Here is a 19,506-nt window from a genome sequence, read left to right as displayed (position 1 = left end):
AAAGAAAATGAAAACACTCTGTTTCCATCGGCAGAATTAGCCTTTGCCAGGAAAACTGGAATGTTGTCTTGGTAGGCACATAATTCATTTTTCTACACGTTCAGAAATAAAGAAAAAGCCAGACCCTGGGAGAAATCGTGGATACTGTTTGTAACTTTGGCAAAGACAATATGTTTGTGAACTCAGCCTCATGTGAAATGCTTAATAATCTCAAAAAGTAAATGCCACAGCATTTTGTATACTGTGTGGTCTCAATGATGTGAGAATATCTATATATCCCAATACCTGTCCTCATTTCTAACTACCTTGATTTATCGTCATAGACAAAAGAGTAGATGAATGAATATAGGCTAAAATGTTGTTAGTAACTGGTAGGACATGGGCAGTTTTTATCATAGTTTTCAGTGTTTTCCAAAGTACTAAAATTTTTTTTTTGATTTTTTTCTTTCACTGTCATAGCCCTTTCATTATAGAAGCAAGACATGAATGAGAATGCACAGAAACACATAGACAGTATAGAAGGTTCTAAGTGGGGAGCTAGTCTTTCCTGTTCTTCCAACTGCCTTGAGATTGCTACTGTCAGAAATATTGCTTTCTATTTTTCAGGCTGTTTTCTTTTCCTTCCTTCCTTCCTTCCTTCCTTCCTTCCTTCCTTCCTTCTTCTTTCTTTCTTCTTTCTTTCTTTTTTTTTGAGACAGAGTTACTCTATCGCCTAGGCTGGAGTGCAACGGCACGACCTTGGCTCACTTCAACCTCCACCTCCCAAATTCAAGCGATTCTCCTGCCTCAGCCTCTCAAGTAGCTGGGATTACAGGCGCCCACCACCACACCCTGCTGATTTTTATGTTTTTAGTAGAGGCAGGGTTTCACCACATTGGACAGGCTGGTCTGGAACTCCCGACCTCAGGTGATCCACCCGCTTTGGCCTCCCAAAGTGCTAGGACTACAGGTGTGAGCCACTGTGCCCGGTCCAGAGACTGTTTCTATGAAACATTTGTACCAGGAGTGAAAATCACTGGCAATCTGTAGCAAACAGGAGGGTTCAAGTGGCATGGAAAGGGAGTTGCTGTGACTCTGCGCCACCTGGTGGCTCGATTGCAGAATGCAGACCCATGGTAACCAGATCTTTTTCAAGAGAAGCCAGAAATACTAAGTTCTCTGAGAAATATTCCAAATTTCAAAGGTTGGCAACTAACTAAAAATTTTTAAAAGCAATGTCTGTAACAAATAAAAACATTTGAAGGCCAATGTCCAAATCATTGAGGCCTCTGCTTTAAGAAATAGATGTAGAGTGTTGTATAAATGATCAATTTTTAGGGATGAGGAATTTTGTTCATATGCATTCGCTCCACTGCCCCTTATTCCTTTCACCTCCTTGTTTTTATTAGTTAGATTATTACTAATTCTCCTACCAGTGGCCTTTATGACTTTATGTAATATATTTAAACTCCATTTTTCAATTCTATCAACTTTTCACAGCATCTACAATGAAAAAGGAAGAAAATCCTTCTTTTACCTGTTTGGTGCTAATGATTACACTTTATTATTATTGTATGTCTGCAACATTCCAGGAACTTTGCATTCACTCGTTCATTCATTTATTCAACAAATATTAATTGTCCACTTATGTGCCAAGCACTTTTCTAGACACCGGGACTACAGCAGTAAACAAAACAGGCAAAACGCCTTGCCCTTGGGGAACGAATACTGTAGCAAGGGATATAGATATTAAATGAACAAATAACATAGCTGTATCATATGTTAGATGGTGGTAAAGGGTCAAGGAGAAGCAATAAAGCAAGGAGGAAGGAATGTGCAGTATGCGTGTGTGCATGCATGTGCAGGGGTGTGTGTGTACATGTTAAGTGTGCGCATGTGTATGAGCTCATGTGAGTGTGACATTTTAGCTGGGGTAGCCAGGAAAAGCCTTCCTAAGCAGATAACTCTTGAATAACTCTTGATGGAAAAGAGGGGGCCATACAAGTATGAGGAGTGTGCACATTCCTAACCAACGACACAGAAAGAGGTAAGGGCGCAAGGCAGGGTGTGGCTGGTGTGTTGGAGGGACTGGGAAAGGCTAGGCTAACTGAGCAAGGAGGATAATGGGAGAAGATGAGATTGGAGGAAAAGGCTGGGCAGTTCACTGGGGGCCTGAGAGGTTCTGATAAGGAACCCTCTGAGTAAGAGGGGGAGCCATGGGGAGACCATCTCAGAAGAGTCATATGAACTGACTTGGGTTTTAAAAGCCCCTCATGGCTGCTGCATGGAAGACAGGGGGCAAGGAGCAAAGTAAGGAGACCTGTTAGAAAGTGGTGGCAGCCTTAATCTAGGGAGTGATGATGACAATGGTGATGGAGGAGATGATGAGAAAGGTCAAATTCTGCAGAGCCTGCAGGATTTGCTAACAGATTGGATGCGGGAGTGCAAAAGAGGAGTTAGGGGTGACTGCGAGGTTTGTCGTTGATGGTTTGTTTTAGTTTTGCTTATTTTTTTGAAGACAGGGTCTCTCTCTGTCATCCAGGCTGGAATGCAGTGGTACAATCATAACTCGCTGCTGCCTCGGACTCCTGGGCTCAAGCAATCCTCCTGCCTCAGCCTCCCAAGTAGCTGGGATTACAGGTGTGCACCACCATGCCTGGCTAATTTTTTTTTTTTGGTAGAGACAGAGTCTCACTATGTTCTCCAGGCTGGTCTCAAACTCCTGGCCTTGGGCAGTCCCTCCACCTTGGCTTCCCAAAGTGCTGAAATTACAGGTGTGAGCCACTGCATCTGGCCCCTCCAAAGTTTTTGATCTGAACAATTGAAAGGATAGGATTGCCTTTTCACGATCTTACTCTGTAAATAACTTGATCTGTCATCAGAGACAAGATTACATGGATGTATACAAAAATGTTGTTAATAATTATGTCTATGTGGTAGGTCATAGGTGATTTTATCTTTCTTTATGTTTTTTAAGATTTTTCATTTTTGAATATAAAAAGTGGATTGTTATTATTATTTTTTTTTAATTTGGGGCTTTCGGGCATGGCAATGGTATACTCAATGGACCAGGTAAAAACACTTTCTACCTTGTTGGATTCTGTATTAGTCAGCATCTGCTGCATAACAAACAACCCCAGGCTTTTTTTTTTTTTTTTTTTTTTTTTTTTTTTTTTTGAGACAGAGTCTTACTCTGTTGCTCAGGCTAGAGCACAGTGGCATGATCTCAATTCACTGTAACCTCTCCCTCCCAGGTTCAAGAGATTCTCGTGCCTCAGCCTTCCAAGTACATGGGACTACAGGTGTGTGCCATCACACCCCACTAATTTTTGTATTGTTAGTTAAGATGGGGTTTCATCTTGTTAGCCAGGCTGGTCTTGAACTCCTGGCTTCAAGTGATCTGTCCATCTCGGCCTCCCAAAGTGCTGAGATTACAAGCATGAGCCACTGCACCTGGCCTCCCAGCTCTTAATTAGTGTTCCTTTCTCACTTTCTGAGATATGAGTTGGCTGGAGCAGCCCTGGTTCAGGCTACAGGTAGGGTTCAGGTCTATTCCAGCTGTTTCATGCTAGGACCTGGGCTCAGGATGTCTCTGTGATCTTTAAACTCTTTCTCTGCTTCATCCCTGCTGTTTTGGTGTAACGGGTCTGTTACTGCACAGTGGGTATATGAATCTGTTGGTCCTATAACAATAGTATCAGACAGTAATCACTGTTTGGCATTAGGTCTAGCTTTGGCTTTTGAAAAGTCAAAAAGACAGATACCCACTTTATAGTTACTTCTGGCATCCCTAACACTGTGTGACATCAGAGAGTCTATAGTCATGTGAGCTTCTATCAACCTAACCAAAAAACAAACAAGGCATGTTATTCATCATCAAGAGGTAACTTGGAGGTTTTATTTTTTTAATCTCTTTATTGCTTAGGTATTGAAATTATATGGATCAGCTTAAGGATCCATGTAATATTTATTATGCTACAGAGGAAGCTTTGGGGATCATATCTCAGTAACCAACAACCTAACCTGTCAAACCAGGAGAGGCAGGATGGCATCAGTCCCAAATCACTTCATGGTGTGCCAAATTCAGTGGAAACACACACACACACACACACACACACACACACACACAATGAAAGCTGTGATTTAATATGCAAAAACAGTTACTAAGATGCAAATATTTCAACAAAAAAGAATTCATGTGACTATTAAGAGAGAGTATGTTAACTAGATAATCTCGGAAGACCTAAATTGGGTCAACAAATGTTTTGATTTTAATACAATTTGAAGACAAAGCAAAACTAAATAAATTAGAGTTTACTATAATTTGGAAATGTGTAATAATGTTTTGGTGTGCCACCCTTCAAAATGTTTAACAGAATCATTTTTAAGAACTGAATTTTATTTGTTATTTAATTTCATTTAGAATAGGAGACTTTCAACTTAATATAACCTACCTGGGAATTTTTCTCATCTCATGAGAACCAGTTAAAAGCAGAATGTGAGCTTTTCCAGTTAAACATTTCATAAGGAGGAAAAACTCCAAAACACGTGCCAAACCATCCACGATAAATCATTTTCTATCCTTGGATGGGACCCAGCATGTGAGGGTCTGGAAACGCTTTCAGGGGGTGTCTGAAAATGTTGTGTCTCGTGTCAAAATGCCATCCTCCTCCTCCTCTGCCATAGATGAAAAAGATACTTAAGCTGGAAAGTAAAAGGAACAAATATGGAAACTGAGTCTGGCCCTGGGACAGCGGGAGCTGGGGACAGCCCTGGGTGGGGCAAGAAGCCCTGCCCGCTTCTGGGGGAAAGGGTTTGGTGGATCCCCGCCCTGTGGTCGCACTGCCCTTCGCAGCTGCCAAAGAGCTTTCCTACCCAGTATCTCAGTGAATCTGCCCGGCAGCCCTTTGGGGTGGGGGATGCTGCTGCCCACATTTTACAGTTGAGGAAACTGAGGCTCAGACAGGTTAAATCACCTGCCCGAGATCACAAAACTAACTAAGTAGCTGCGGCAGAATCAAACCCAGGTCTCCTGACTGCACCTTCTGAACCCTTCCTCTTATCCAGGTCACCCCCTCTCTACGCGCTCCATCTGCACCCCATCCCTCCCTCCTGTAGCTCCTCTAGCAGTTTAGTTTTGTGCCTGAGAACCCCATGATCCTCGATCAAGTCATGACCAAGACCACAAATAAAACCCCTGGTGAACATGAGGGCAGGGCCACACTGCAGGGCACCCGCAGGAGCGACAGCCTGCCTGGCCCGGAAGTGATTCCCCCATCCGGGGGTGTGTGCAAATGGAGCTGGACACAGGATGCAGTGCGGCCACGGGAAATGTGCGGAGTGATTTCCAGCATCTCTTTCCTCTTCTCTTGCCAACTTGCCTTTACGGTGTCCACGTTTTCCCACTCAGTCATAGCGTCTGGGGTGATCGGCCCCTGTACTGGGTTGAACAGTGCCATAAACTTCATGTCTACCTGGACCCTGTGAATATGACTTTATTTGGAAATAAGATCTTGGCAGATGTCATCAAGTCACACTGGATTCAGGTGGGCCCTCCATGCAATGACTTGGGTCTTTATAAGAAGAGTGAAATGTAACACAGAGACACAGAGGAGACACACAGTGGGAGGAAGGCCACGTGAGGGTGGAGGCGGAGATTTGGACTGAGGCAACTGCCAGCCAGGGAATGCCAAGAACTGCAGGCAATCACCAGAAACTGGAAAAGGTGAGGAAGGATTCTTCCCTGGAGTCTTCAGAGGGAGCTGCTAACGCCTCGATTTCAGACTTCTCAGGTCCAGAACTGTGTGAGAATAAACCTCTGTTATGTTAAGCCACCCAGCATGTGTTGCTTTGTGAATGCAGGCCTAGGAAGCCAGTACAAGCCCCACCTCCAGCCTGTCTGCGTCTCCCAGCGCCCTGCTCCCCGTGGCTGGGTCTGGAGAGGCACCTTTAACCCACAGAGAGCCAGTGAGATGCTAGAACGTATGTGCTGCGGCTTGATGGAGAAGGAAACCCTCTCTCCCCCTCTATGTGAACCTGGAAGGGCGTAGCCAGAGTTGCTGCTGGAAGAAGAGCGATTTTGTGATAGAAAAAAACTGAGAACAGAGGCAAAAGGAAATATCATCATCTTAGTCCTGGATCAAGCTGAGCCTGTCTGAAACCAGGACTAACTGTGACGTTTTTAGTCCAGAATGAGTGGGTTCCCTGGTAACTTAAGCCTGCTTGGTTTCCGTTTCTGTCGAAAAGTTTTCTAAGTAATACAGGGAGTCAAGTATTGGATGAATGTGTGGTCCAAATAGCCTTGATGGTCTTTTTTGCTTCACCCATGCCTTTTAACCATATACATTAATCAATCTAGAAATAGATTTTGAATGCTTCTGGCATTCCCTACATTCCACTACGAAAGAGGGCAGCTAATTGAGAAGGTGGCATTACAAACACATATTCGGGACTTTCCAGTTAATCCTAGTTGATCCTGAATCCTAGGAGCGATTGAGATGTAGGAAAAAATAATAGTCTGTCCTATGCAGAAAAATCGATTCAGGTGCCCTGACATTTCCACCTGATGAGGTTTTGGAGGAAACCTCCTGCCCAAGACGCGAGGCCGCAGGAGCTTTCAATAAAGCCTGCCCTGTGACTAACCCCTTCTGAGCTCCAAGATTTGGCTCTTTCAGCTGGATTTGGCTCTGGCCAGTGGAGGGAGGAAGGGAGGACAAGGGGGAAAACGCAGGCTGAGGCTTCAGGGACAGGAGGACGCTCAGTTTGCAGCTGACCTCCCATCCTCTGTCCTAGCGCCTCTCTGGCCAGCAAGGGGCTTACCCAGGCCGATTCAATGTTAAGGACTTCTTTTAAGAAAAAACACACTACACATATAAAATTAAGTATGGACATGGATATTTATTTAAAGTGAGAAAAGGAATCACTGCAAATTGGAAATGTTAAAAATTGGCAAGTGCTATGAACACCCGAAAATCAGAATAAATAACAAATCATTACCATCATCATCATCATCACCAGCCTGATCCACCTCTATTACACCTGTGTTACTCCATTTTTGGCTGCAGCTTCTCTTATAACAATTTCATAAGGTTCTTTTCTACAGTGACAATAAAAAGGTGATTTAATCTTTAGGCATGTTCACTTTATTATTTTATTTTATTTATTGGGGTAGAGTCTTGCTCAGTTGCCCAGGCTGGAGTGCCATGGCGTGATCTTGGTTCACTACAATCTCTGCCTCCTGGGTTCAAGCAATTGTCCTGCCTCAGCGTCCAGAGTAGCTGGAATTATAGGTGCATGCCACTATACTTGGCTAATTTTTGTATTTTTAGTAGAGATGAGGTTTCACCATGTTGGACAGGCTGGTCTTGAACTCCTGACTTCAAGTGATCTGCCCGCCTCAGCCTCCCAAAGTGCTGGGATAACAGGCGTGATCAACTGCACCCGGCCTAGGCATGTTCACTTTAAACTTGTTTTTTGTTATCGATATTTTAGAGAAATTTCCTTCAGGCCCACATCTCATCATTGTGTTGCTATATCTGTCACTTCACCCTTGGGCTCCATGGTGCTTCCTGCCTTGGGCAAGTGGTCAGGAAACTTCAGCCCTCTGGCCTCCACTGGCAGTGGCACCCAACAGACGCCTCCACCTTCTCTCCTCTTGCTTCTCCGGGTTCTCTGCAGCCCTGGTTTCACCTCCTGCCTGGCCAGTCCTGGGAGGCAGGGCATGTGGGAAGTGGCCGTGAACACTTTGGCTTAGGGGCCCAAGCAGGAAGTGGAGCCACATCTTTTTCTGATCCTTCTCTTTGGGATCAAAGGTAAGGTTTGTCAAGGGCAGGGGAGCACTGGTGCCAGGTGAATGTGGAAGTAGTACTGGCAGCCCTCCAGCCCTGCTCACAATCCAGGACCAGGGTACAGAAGCTGATCCTTAATGTGTGCTCTTGGGGTGGATACGTAACCAAAACCTGGTCAAGCAAGGTCACCTTGATGGGCTCAGAGATGGCATTTGACTCAATATGGGGTAATGTAAGTCAGCATCTGGGAGTCTCTTTTTTTTAGGGCTGCTAAGCCAGGAGGATGTCAGCCTGAAGCTGCTGGGAGATATCTTTGTCACTTGTGGAAAGGGCCCACCTTTAAAGAAGGTGCCACAGCAAAAAGCAGAGGCAGTGCTTGGAAAGGGGCAGATTCCCGGTGATATTGCTTGAACCGCTAGATCCAGCCATGCCTGAAGCCTGTGACTGGACTCTGTGTCAGTCAACAAATTTCCCTTTTACTTATAATACTCACATTGGATTTTGTTACTTATAATTTTGAAAAGTGGCATCAACTGGGAAGGCTCTGTAAATCACAAAGGGAACAGAAGAGCATTCCAGATGAAGGCTACTATCTGAGCAAATCCACCCCCAGCTTAAACTCTCTGAGGCTACAATGGAGGTACCAGATCTCCTGTATACACAGGCCAAATCCCTCCATTTCCTGCTGATCTGATCCTGAACTTCATCTGTTCCTGCTTGGGAATACCTTAATCATTCTCTTTCCCCACCCTATTCATCCACCTTTTGGGGTCCCTTGACCTCTAATGTCTCCCCTTGCTGATGTTGACAAATGGATGATGAGGAAAGAATGAAGGTCCCAGTAGGAATTTGGTGAGCCTGTGCCTTCCCCAGGTAGAAGACAGAACTGTGCTTTCCCAGCATCCCTGTCAGCTATAGTCATGTGAAATCGCTCTGCCAATCAGATTCACCCACACAAGTCTTTGATTCCAGAGCTGGTGATGCAGGGTGCAAGTACATGCACAGCCACCTCTGGGGAAAGCATTCAGTTTCCAGAGGCAGCACTGACAGAGGAGTCTCCAGCAGTGGCCTTCACCAGCCAGCATTGGCAGGGAAGCACTGCTTTGTCTGGGCTCGGTGATGGTAGCCAAGGGTTCCCACTGGACAGTCTTGGTCTTGCTTGGTGAGGCATAGTTCCTGGCTCTGTAGCTTCTAAGCCCAATTCTGCCCCTCCTAGAATTCATTGAACTGTGTAATATCCTTTAATAACTTAACAACTTCTTTATTTTTATTTTTTTTTTTAGTGTGAATACTCTTGTTTGCCACTAAGAATCTTGGCTGGGCACAGTGGCTTATGCCTGTAATCCAGCACTTTGGGAGACTGAGGTGGGCAGATCACTTGAGACCAGCCTGGCCAATATAGTGAAACCCCATCTCTACTAAAATACAAAAATTAGCTTGTTGGTGTGGTAGCGTGTGCCTGTAGTCCCAGCTACTTGGGAGGCTGAGGCACAAGAATTGCTTGAACCCAGGAGGCGGAGTTTGCAGTGAGCCGAGATTGCACCACTGCACTCCAGCCTGGATGACAGAGCAAGACTCTGTCTTAAAAAAAAAAAAAAAAAAAAATTGACCACTCTTAATCATATACCTGAGCCTGCTCGATTTGGATAATTCAAAGAAAGGATGTAGGGAAACCACAAGGCACAGTGCAGTGCCCCAGGATGAGTAATTGAGAGAGTGTTACCACCATTAGATTTGCTGGGACAAAGGGGGTAGAAATTTCATGAACCTGGAGAGAGTGGTGAAAAGAGCTGTAAGCTAGGGAGGGATCCGGGGGAGAAATATTCCTACTCATTCTTCCCCCTCCCTACTACCAAATGCCAGGACTCCTAACCCAACCAGAAGCTGAGCATGGAACGGCCCACTGATGGAGCCCAAACACGTCAACCTCCTGACACAGAGCAGGTAGAGGTTGAATTTGTCGGGGCAAATAAATGAGAATTACTGGCTCAAATCCTCATTCCCAATCAAACTATTTTTGGAAAGGAATATTGGATGGAGAAAAAGGATGTAAAGGAGAGGTGGAAGAGTTTTAATTTGAATCCTAGTATACAGACAATCAAAATAATTAGAAGGCAAAAATAAGTATCATGGAGGAAACTAACAAGGGACTTGGAATGGTCCAACAGAAAGTGAGGTTGGTGATTTAGAAGACAGAGAAGCTCACCAAGGTGTAATGTGGGGATGGTATCTCCCCAGCAGTCCAGGTAAGGGTATGGTCCCATGGTAGAAGGATGGAGGATAGGGCAGAGATAATGGACAAGTCTGTAATTTTGGTAGTGGCCCTCTGTATTGGTCAGGCTGTTTGGCTGCAAGTAACAGACACATAAAATAGCAGTGGCTTAAACGAGATAGAATTTCTCTTTCACATAATAGTCCAGGCTAATGTGGCAGCCCTGCTCTGTGATGTCAGCAGGGATCAGGCTTCTTATAGCTTGACACCCTGCCATCCCTAGGATGTTGTGCTTGTCTGCATGACCCCAGATGATTCCCTAACACACGTCTATTTCACTCAATAAGAACAGGAGATGGAAAACGGGAAGGACACTTCCATTCCATCTGAGGCTATGCATTAGTAAAGTCACAGGTTAAGGTGCTGTAACAAAAGGGACCCTAACATAAGTTGGCTGGAATAAGGTAGTTGATTCCTCTTTCATATAATAGTCCAGTAGAAGGTGATGAAACAGGGCCACTAGATACATTAGTTCATGAAGGTATCCGTGGATCCAGCCACCTTCCATCTTGTTCCACCATCCCCTTGTCTTTGTCTTCATGGTGGAAGCTGACCACCATATACTCACTCTGGCCTGCAAAAAGGGGAAAATGCATGCTGATTTCATGCAAACATCTTCCTTTTAAGGAAATGACCCAGAAGATGCCACATCACTACTGCTTTCATCCCATTGGCCAGAACTTGGTCACATGGCCCTCTTGCTGCAAGGGAAGCTGGGAAAAGTCATATTTAACTAGATGGCCATGTATCCAGCTAAAACAAAGGGATTTCTATTATTAAAAAGAAACAAGGGAGAATAAATTTCCAAGGACAGCTAGTCTTCTCTACCATAGGGCTTGCCTGGAGCACATCACTTGTGTTCCCTCACATCAGCCTGAACTTGGTCACATGGTCCCACCTGGCTGCAGAGGAACCTGGGAAATGCAGTGTTTGGTCTGGGCAGCCATGTTCTCAGCTGAACATCAGAGACTCTGTGACTATAAATAAAAGAGACAGATATTAGGGGCCAGCCTCCATACCTCTCCTGAGAACTTCTGTTCATTCAGCGAAGTATGCGACAGGGTTAGCAGCTGAGAGTGAGGGAGATGAAAGAGACAGGACAGTTTCAGTCAAGGAGACCATATCAAATCGCTGAATTGTGGAGCAGGAATGTGTGCCATAAGAGGGTTTGGAGGGTGAATCTGAGGCTTGAACTCATGGACTTTAAATGAAACCTGTTTGTCAGGTTGTGTGACTTCTCTCTCCTGCAACATTCACAGCCCACGTGCAAGCAGAGAAGATGGGTGTGTAAATCGATCTGAGATTAGCATTACCAAGTGCACAAGGGGATGTTTGCAAAGGATGGATTATAAGGTTTGGCTATGGGATCTTGGATGGACAAGAAGGAAAGTGAAGGCAGGAAGACGTTCATAGATTCTGGGAAAGGGGTGAGGTCATGGGTTAGCATTTAGAGGTCAGAGATATTCATGAGATCAGAGAACTGTTGCCATGAGAGAGTATTAGAGTATTAGCAGAAATGTAAGGATGTGGTGACCAGGAAATAGGATGTTTGAGATAAAGCCTTGAAAGTGAGTGGTGTTTGAGGCTGAGCTCCTCAGGGTGTGTGAAGTAAAATGAAACATAGGCTTCTGGGATTTCACAGTCCAGGAACTGGGAGAGGCCAGACTGGTGAAGGGTAACCCATGAGGATGTTAGGCCACAGAGGTGGCCGGCAGAAGCCAAGAGGGTCCATCATCAGCCTCGTCAGCCTCCACTTCCTCATCGACAAGACAGGGATGGAAATTCCGCCCACCCTGCCCCTGTGGCTTTGATGACCTCAGGCATGGGAAATGTTTGGTTTGACATCTGGTCCCCTCTCTTATCCTTTGCCTCTCTGAATGGCCAGCCCTTCAGAAGCAGCAGGAAGGTAGTAGCTGCATCTACACAGCCTCTCCTCTCCCAAAGGAAGCCACCTTACCTGGTTCCTTCACTCCTACCTGGGAGGACATTGGCTGCAGGGACCTCACTCTACTCTAAACTAGCTCCATGCTGAAGGTCAATGTTTCTCTCTAGGAGGGTCTGACATGAGAAAGTAACAAGAGGTCACCTCTCTCTTGGTGCTTGTGACTTCCTTGGTGTTCTCACTTAGAGTTGTATTTACCAGAGTCGGAAGCATAATATCGATAGCATTGGAAATGATTTTAGGTGGTTCACAAACACCATATAAATATGACGAATTGCACTGTTGTTCTTTCAATCAAGACAAAGAGAAAGTCTTCAGTTGCTGCTACTATGTCTTAAACACCCCTCTCACTCTTGCTAAGCTCCCCTTTTCATTACAGAGCAGACCTCAGGTTCAGAATCTTCAGTAGATAACAATGGCCAGTGAGAATTTAGTGAAACTATTGCTTTCATAGTATTTTAGTGTTTTCTTCCTATTTCTGCAGTTGATATTTGCTTTGTGTGTTCACCAACATCCAATGAGTATTTTATAGCATCAAGTCAGATCATGTCAGTCCACTGCTCACACCCCTTCAGGGCTTCCCAACACATCTAGAATAAGATCTGAGGGATTTCCATGGTCTGGAAGACCCTTCATAGTCAGACCCCTGCTGAGCTCAGCCTCCTCATTTTCCATCTTTCTGCCCTTCGCTCACACCCCCTTGATGTTCCTCTGATATGCCAAGCTTAGTCTCACCTTAGGGCCTCTGCACGTGCCGTGCCATCTGCCTGGAATGCTTTCACCTGATCATCTCATGACTCATTCTAACCCTTCATGCAGGTCTCTGCTCAGATGCCAACACCTCAAAGAGGCTCTCCCTGACTGCCCTAGCGACTCTAGCTAACATAGCACAAAAGCATCTGCATCTGAACCTCACCCATCTCTCTTTAGCTTTTCAACTTTTTTTTAGCACTCATACTAATTAACCTCTCTCTACCTACTTACTTTTCCCTCCTTCTCTCCTTCCTTCCTTGTTTCATTCATTCTTCTTTTCTTCCTTCCTTTTTCCTTTCCTCCTTCCCTTCCTCCCCATCTTTTGTTTAGAATTTATCTCCCTTAGTAGAGCTCCATGAGGTCGGGGACCTTATGTTCACTGCTGTGACCCCAGGATCTAGAACAGTGACTGGCACATATGAGACACTCAATAAATATGCATTTGAAAAAAAATAGGTTAACATAGTTTCCTTTTAAAATACATTTATTTAAGTGGAATAGCAAATCAATGTGAAGAAAAGCACTCAGCAAGTAGTCTGTGTGGTACAATCTGGCAAATAACCAAAGGTGCTAAGTGATGGGCGTATTTTATTAAAGGGCTGTACACAAGACTGAGGTTTGGGAACTGCTTCCCTGAAGCGATTCTGGAGTTACTTGGGGGAAGGAGAAGAATTTCCCAGTGCTCTCCCTGCAGATCAATGAACAGACTGCTTCTCTTTTCTGGTTGGTGCTAAAGACCTTTGAGCATTGACCAGGTGCAGTGGCTCATGCCTGTAATCCCAGCACTTTGGGAGGTCGAAGTGGGAGAATTGCTTGAGCCTAGGAATTTGAGACCAGCCTGGGCAACATGGGGAGACTCCACCTCTACAAAAAATTTAAAAATTAGCCAGGCGTGGTGGTGCATGCCTATAATTCCAGCTACTTGGGAGGATGAGGTGAGAGGATCGCTTGAGCTCCAGAGTTTCAGGTTGCAGTGAGCCTAGATCGCACCACTGCACTCCAATCTGGGCAACAGAGCAAGCCCTGTCAAAACAAACAAACAAACAAACAAACAAAAAACAAAAAACCAGAACCCTCCTAACTGAGCACCTAGTTGGTTCCCCCCAGATTTTTAGCTTTCTTTGATGCCCCCTTCCCCCGATCCAGACTACCACCTGGTCTTTGGTCTCATTGTCCTTACCTAAAGCCAGGTGCCTCTGGAGGCTGCTGAGACAGCCATTTAGCAGCACCCAGTATGAACCCTGCACTAAGTGACTGACACATATCATCTCTGAAGACTAAGTAGTGTCATCCCCATAATAGAGACAAACAACTCCCCAAGTCATGCACTAATTGTGCCAATATAAGATGCTTGAGGTGTGGACTGTTTTCATACCCTCCTGGTGACTTATCCTTCAGGTTCAATAACAGCCCCTTCACGCACCCAGTTCAAATGATGACTATTCAGTTTGCTTGGCATTTTATTTTTCAAAAGCCATGATTCTTTTTTTTTTTTTTCTTTTTGGAGACAGAGTCTCGATCTGTCGCCCAGGCTGGAGTGCAGTGGCACGATCTTGGCTCACCGCAACCTCCGCCTCCCAGGTTCAAGCAATTCTTTGCCTCAGCCTCCCAAGTAGCTGGGACTACAGGTGAGTGCCATCATACCCGGCTAATCTTTTAATTTTTAGTAGAGATGGGGATTTACCATGTTGACTAGGCTGGTTTCGAACTCCTGGCCTCAAGTGATCCACCCGCCTTGGCCTCCCAAAGTACTGAGATTACAGGCGTAGGCCACCAAGCCCACCCCAAAAGCCATGATTCTTTAAGGAGATTAAGCTGAGTGCCTCAAATATGCAGAAGAAAGGAATGTCTCAGAGGGGAAAACATCAAGTTTAGAGGCACAGACTGAAGGTCATGATCTAGCCATGGAGTATTTTGTTTAACTTACAAGCTATTTTTAAGTTTGGAATCAATTGCCAAAACTTAAAAATCAATAAAATTTGCACCAAAGTGTGAATTTCTGGAATTTGTTGAAAATACAGATGGCCATGCCACATTGGGCCCATATTCCTACATGGGAGCCACCAGTTGGAATTGAGGGTCAGTCACCCTTATAGAAAGACCCTGTGTTGGCCGGGCGCGGTGGCTCAAGCCTGTAATCCCAGCACTTTGGGAGGCCGAGACGGGCGGATCACGAGGTCAGGAGATAGAGACCATTCTGGCAAACACGGTGAAACCCCGTCTCTACTAAAAAGTACAAAAAACTAGCCGGGCGACGTGGCGGGCACCTGTAGTCCCAGCTACTCGGGAGGCTGAGGCAGGAGAATGGCGTAAACCCGGGAGGCGGAGCTTGCAGTGAGCTGAGATCCCGCCACTGCACTCCAGCCTGGGCGACAGAGCGAGACTCCGTCTCAAGAAAAAAAAAAAGAAAGACCCTGTGTTTCCCCGTTTCCACAGACCCCACTACTCCCTAATGTCTTAAATGGCTTCACTCATTTATATTCCCTACCTGAACCCCAAGTTTATAACCCGGAGCAAGAAAGGCGAGAATTCGCCCTGGGACTAGGAGCGCATTCTTCCAGGCTGATAGGAGAGGAAAGGAGAATTGAATGAGATTTATGGGTCCTTAGAGAGAGAAGAGATCTGAAGGGGCCACAAGCACAGCTCTAAGCAGTAGTGTGCTGGTAAATGTTTAACAACAGCTCTCCAGGGAAGAAATGTGTGTGTATGTGTGTGTGCGTAAATATTACTAAGATAAAGATATGTTTGTTGCACACAATTTACAAATAATAAACTCTTTATTGTAAATACTCTTTATTGTAAATACTCTATCCTAAATTCCATACAGCCAATTAATTCTTCCAGAATCTTTTGTTAATTTTTTTGTGTATAAATTTTACAGAGATAAAGGATATGTTTGTTGCACACAATTTACAAATAATAATAAACTCTTTATTGTAAATATTCTTTATTGTAAACACTCTTTACCCTGAACTCCATATAGCCAATTAATCCTTATAGAATCTTTTGCTAATTTTTTTTGCCAAGCTCTTGTATCCAAAGCCAACTATCACAGCGATTTAGCCATGATTTGACCAAGTTAGACTACGAATAAAAATCACTGATTACTCTACAGCGAGACACTGAAGAATGGGTAGAAGTTTGGCATGAATGCTGCTTGAAATTTTTGTTTACACTAGTGAGGAAGACAAAAGTAAAACAATGAAGATGAATGTCAGAACTCCAGTTTCTTCAATGATTCGAGAAGCTGTCAGCTGAAATGGATAATAGTGTCTGACTATTGGAAGAACAGTTTCTTCATATTTTGGTGCTATTCACACTGTATTGGCTATAAACAAGACATACTTTAAAGTTTAATGTGCATTACTGACATTTAATCCAGCATGTTCTGAAGTCTAGAAAACCAACAAAACAATAAATCAAGATCAAGCCCTGATGTATAGTCCTCTCTAATCTTTGTGATACAAAAATACTCCCCGCAGCCAGTTAACCAACCAAAGACAAACTAACCTGACATCATTGAGTGGAGAATCAGGAAGAAATGTGCGGTATCTCCCCTAGGTCTCTCTGTAAGAGTTACTATATATAAATAGCCTCGAGAGCACAGATAAAAGTAACATGTAGTAAAATTAGGTAATGAGTTTTGAGTATAATTATTTGTTTTCATATAATGTATTGAATTATACATTTAAGTCATTTAATTTTTTATAATGGCTGTGTTTACACTTGCAAAAATCCTGAAAGTGTAGCAATCAGCTCTCACAAGCCGGCATGGCCAGCTCCAGCACACCACCGGAAGCATCTAGAATGGAGAAGACAGGAGAACTCGAGGGACCGGAGTCCTTGGGGGCTCTGCCAGCATCCATGTGTGCAGGTATGAATGACAAAGCATCCAGCACCTAGGACCTATCTTAGCTCTTCATTCTCCCCAGCATCTGGGAGCTTCTTGTCAGTCCCTTCCTTAAGTGATCTCCAGTCTTAGCTACTTGCTCAGTCCCCTGTCTGATTCACCCTGACCCTTTACTGGGTCCAGAGGAGGGACCTGGGTAACGGAGGATGAGTAGAAATTTCCCAGTTCCTGGACCAGCTGGGGACCCTCCTGAAGGGAAACAGGGTCTAAATACACCCCCTGAGACATAATTATCCCCATTCTGCAGATGAGAAAACTGAGGGTTCGGGGAGTTGTTTTTTACCGAGGTTCAAATGCTGCCAAGAGGCAAAGGCAATATTGACAAGCAGGTTTGTTGGCCTCCAAACCTATCTCCTTTCTGCAAAGCCATCCTGTGCCATCCTGGAGACAGCTCCTGGACCAGCATTTAGAATTCCAGCTCACTGGAGTCAGTAGAAATCTTAAGAATGACCTTGTCCAGGCTTCCCATTATACAAGTGGGGAAACTGAGGCCCATGGTCATTCATACAGCAATGACACCAGCAGACCAAGGACTAGAGCTGAAGCCTCCTATCAACTAGTCAGAGTTGCTGGCAAAGGATAAATATTCTGGGTAAGAGAATTAGAGGGGTCGAATAAAACTCAGATAAAAGTCAAAAGGCCTATAATTCGAGCACTTTGGGAGGCCAAGGCGGGAGGATCACTTGAGCTCAGGAGTTCGAGACCAGCCTGGCCAACATGGCAAAACCCCATCTCTACTAAAAATACAAAAAATTAGCTGGGCGTGGTGGCATGCGCCTGTAGTCCCACCTGCTTGGGAGGCTGAGGCACAAGAATTGCTTGAACCCAGGAGGTGGAGGTTGCAGTGAACTGAGATCATGTCAGCCTGGGCGACAGGGTGAGACTCTGCCTCAAAAAAAATAAGAGTAAAAAAAGAGATTTACCCCTCCCCAAAATGCCAGTTGAAAAAAGAGGTTAGAGAAGATGATATCCTCATTTGGATTTAGGGGTGATATCGGGAGAGACTTCCTGCCAGGATTGGTACCCTTGAGATTCTTTGAGAAAGTCCATGGTGTAGCAAAGACTTCATAGAATATTCTTCTTATAAATACTGCAGAGATGTGCAAGTCAGTGGGGAAACTGAGGCATGAAGCTAGATCCTCAGAAACCCTCAGAGTTGGGCATTCTCAGACTTTCATCCTTTTTACCCCAGCAAAAACAGACCACCTTTGGGGGCAGGGGCCACTCCCAAATGACCAGCTGGAACTTGTGCCCTGGGGCCTAGGAAGCAGGATGCTGGAGACGGTCTGCCAAAGCCATGGTCCCAGAATTTCCGGCAGACGGATTCCTCAGGAGGCTGCAGAGACCTCAATGCGGCTGTACTGGATGCCAGTGGAGTTCTGCCTGTGGCCAAAGCTCAGGGCAAACCTGTCAAACAGAGAATGTGTGGGATCACGGGGTGGCAAGGCCTGGGGCCGTCCCTGGGGGGTGGACCTTCCACTGGAGTTCCCACCCCCCAATCCCACCTTCACTCCTACAATGACCCTTCCTGCTTCCTGCCTTACTACAAATGTCCACCTTCTCTCACCTGGACCCCCAGCAGCTCCTCCCTGGTCTCCCAGGGTCTTCCCTGGCCTCCTATAACCCCTTGTCACCATTACATCCACAGTGACCTTTCTAAACGCAAAAATCTGTCACTCCCCACTGATATGGTTTGGATCTGTGTCCCCACTAAAATCTCATGTTCAATTGTAATTCTCAGTGTTGGAGGTGGGGCGTGATGGGAGGTGATTGGATCATGGGGGCAGTTTATCATGAATGGTTTAACACCATCCCTTTCGGTAGTGTCCTTGAGATGGTAAGTCAGTTCTCATGAAATCTGGTCATTTAAAAGTGTGTAGCACCATCCCCTGCTCCCGCCACCCCCTGCTGCCGCCATGTAAGATGTGCTGACTGCCCTTCGCCTTCCGCCATGACTGTAAGTTTCCTGAAGCCTCCCCAGAAGTTGAGCAGACACCAGCATCATTCTTCCTGTACAGAGTGCAGAACCGTGAGCCAATTACACCTCTTTTCTTTATAAATTACCCAGTATTTCTTTATATCTATGTGAGAATGGACTAATACACCTGCTCAAAAGAAAGCCATCATCATGCTCAGCCTAACATCCCATCTTCTCACCATGGCTGCCCTCCCTGACACCAACCCCTCCAGTCCCATTTGCTCATCACACCCTGGCCACTTGGGCCCCCTTCGAAACCCCTAACTTGTTTCCACTTCAGGGCCTTTGCTCTTGCTGTTCCCTCCACCTAGAACATTTCTTCCAGCTCTTGAAACTGTTTCTTCCGCTTGAACATTTCTTCAGCTCTTGAACCCGCTGACTTTTTCTCATAATTCCAGTCTCAGCTCAGAGCGGCCTTCCTTGAGCATCATTCATTCAGTCAGAGATATGGTTAAAGATGACAGTGCCAGGCACTGCTCTAGGCCCTGGGAACAGGGCAGTGAGTGAAACCAATACACAAAAAATATCACCGTGCTTGTTGAAAATTCCTGATACACTTGTAACACAAATGCACCCATAGCTATTTGTACCCTAGCTAAAGAAACTGTATCCATCTCCCAAATCTGCTGTTCACTCTCTGGTAGGTTAACCTGCCTTATTTTCTTCATGATGTAAAAACTCTGAATTATCTTATTCGTGCATTTTTGAGTTTTGTAGTCTATCTCTCTCCTATACATTAAAATGTAACTTCCTTCTAAGTCCAGAGACAGGGTCTCTCTCGGTCATGGGTCTGTCCCCAGAGCCTACTACAGTGCCCGGCACTTAAAAATATTTGCTGAAAGTTGAATGAATCGATTCCAGAGAAACTGGGATAAAACAGGAATT

At 45.1% G+C, this 19,506-nt stretch overlaps 1 protein-coding gene across 18 annotated transcripts in view; it reads right to left on the bottom strand.

The window, feature by feature from the left end:
- Positions 1 to 15,509: 15,509 nt before the first annotated feature.
- Positions 15,510 to 19,506, bottom strand: part of SLC2A10 (solute carrier family 2 member 10) — a 36,847-nt gene continuing 32,850 nt past the window's right edge. For all 18 annotated transcript variants that reach the window (XR_012419502.1, XR_012419503.1, XR_012419497.1 and 15 more), the window contains one exon: positions 15,510 to 18,050. Coding sequence is in view for 10 of the 18 variants with exons in the window: in XM_005569250.4 (XP_005569307.3) it covers positions 17,972 to 18,050 (79 nt within the window). In the remaining 8 variants the exon portion in view is untranslated. The remainder of the gene's footprint in view (positions 18,051 to 19,506) is intronic.

This window comes from Macaca fascicularis, chromosome 10 (assembly GCF_037993035.2).
Source record: "Macaca fascicularis isolate 582-1 chromosome 10, T2T-MFA8v1.1".
Classification (NCBI taxonomy): domain Eukaryota; kingdom Metazoa; phylum Chordata; class Mammalia; order Primates; family Cercopithecidae; genus Macaca; species Macaca fascicularis.
Note: the sequence above shows the minus strand (reverse complement) of the source record. Positions and strands in the feature narration are given on the sequence as shown.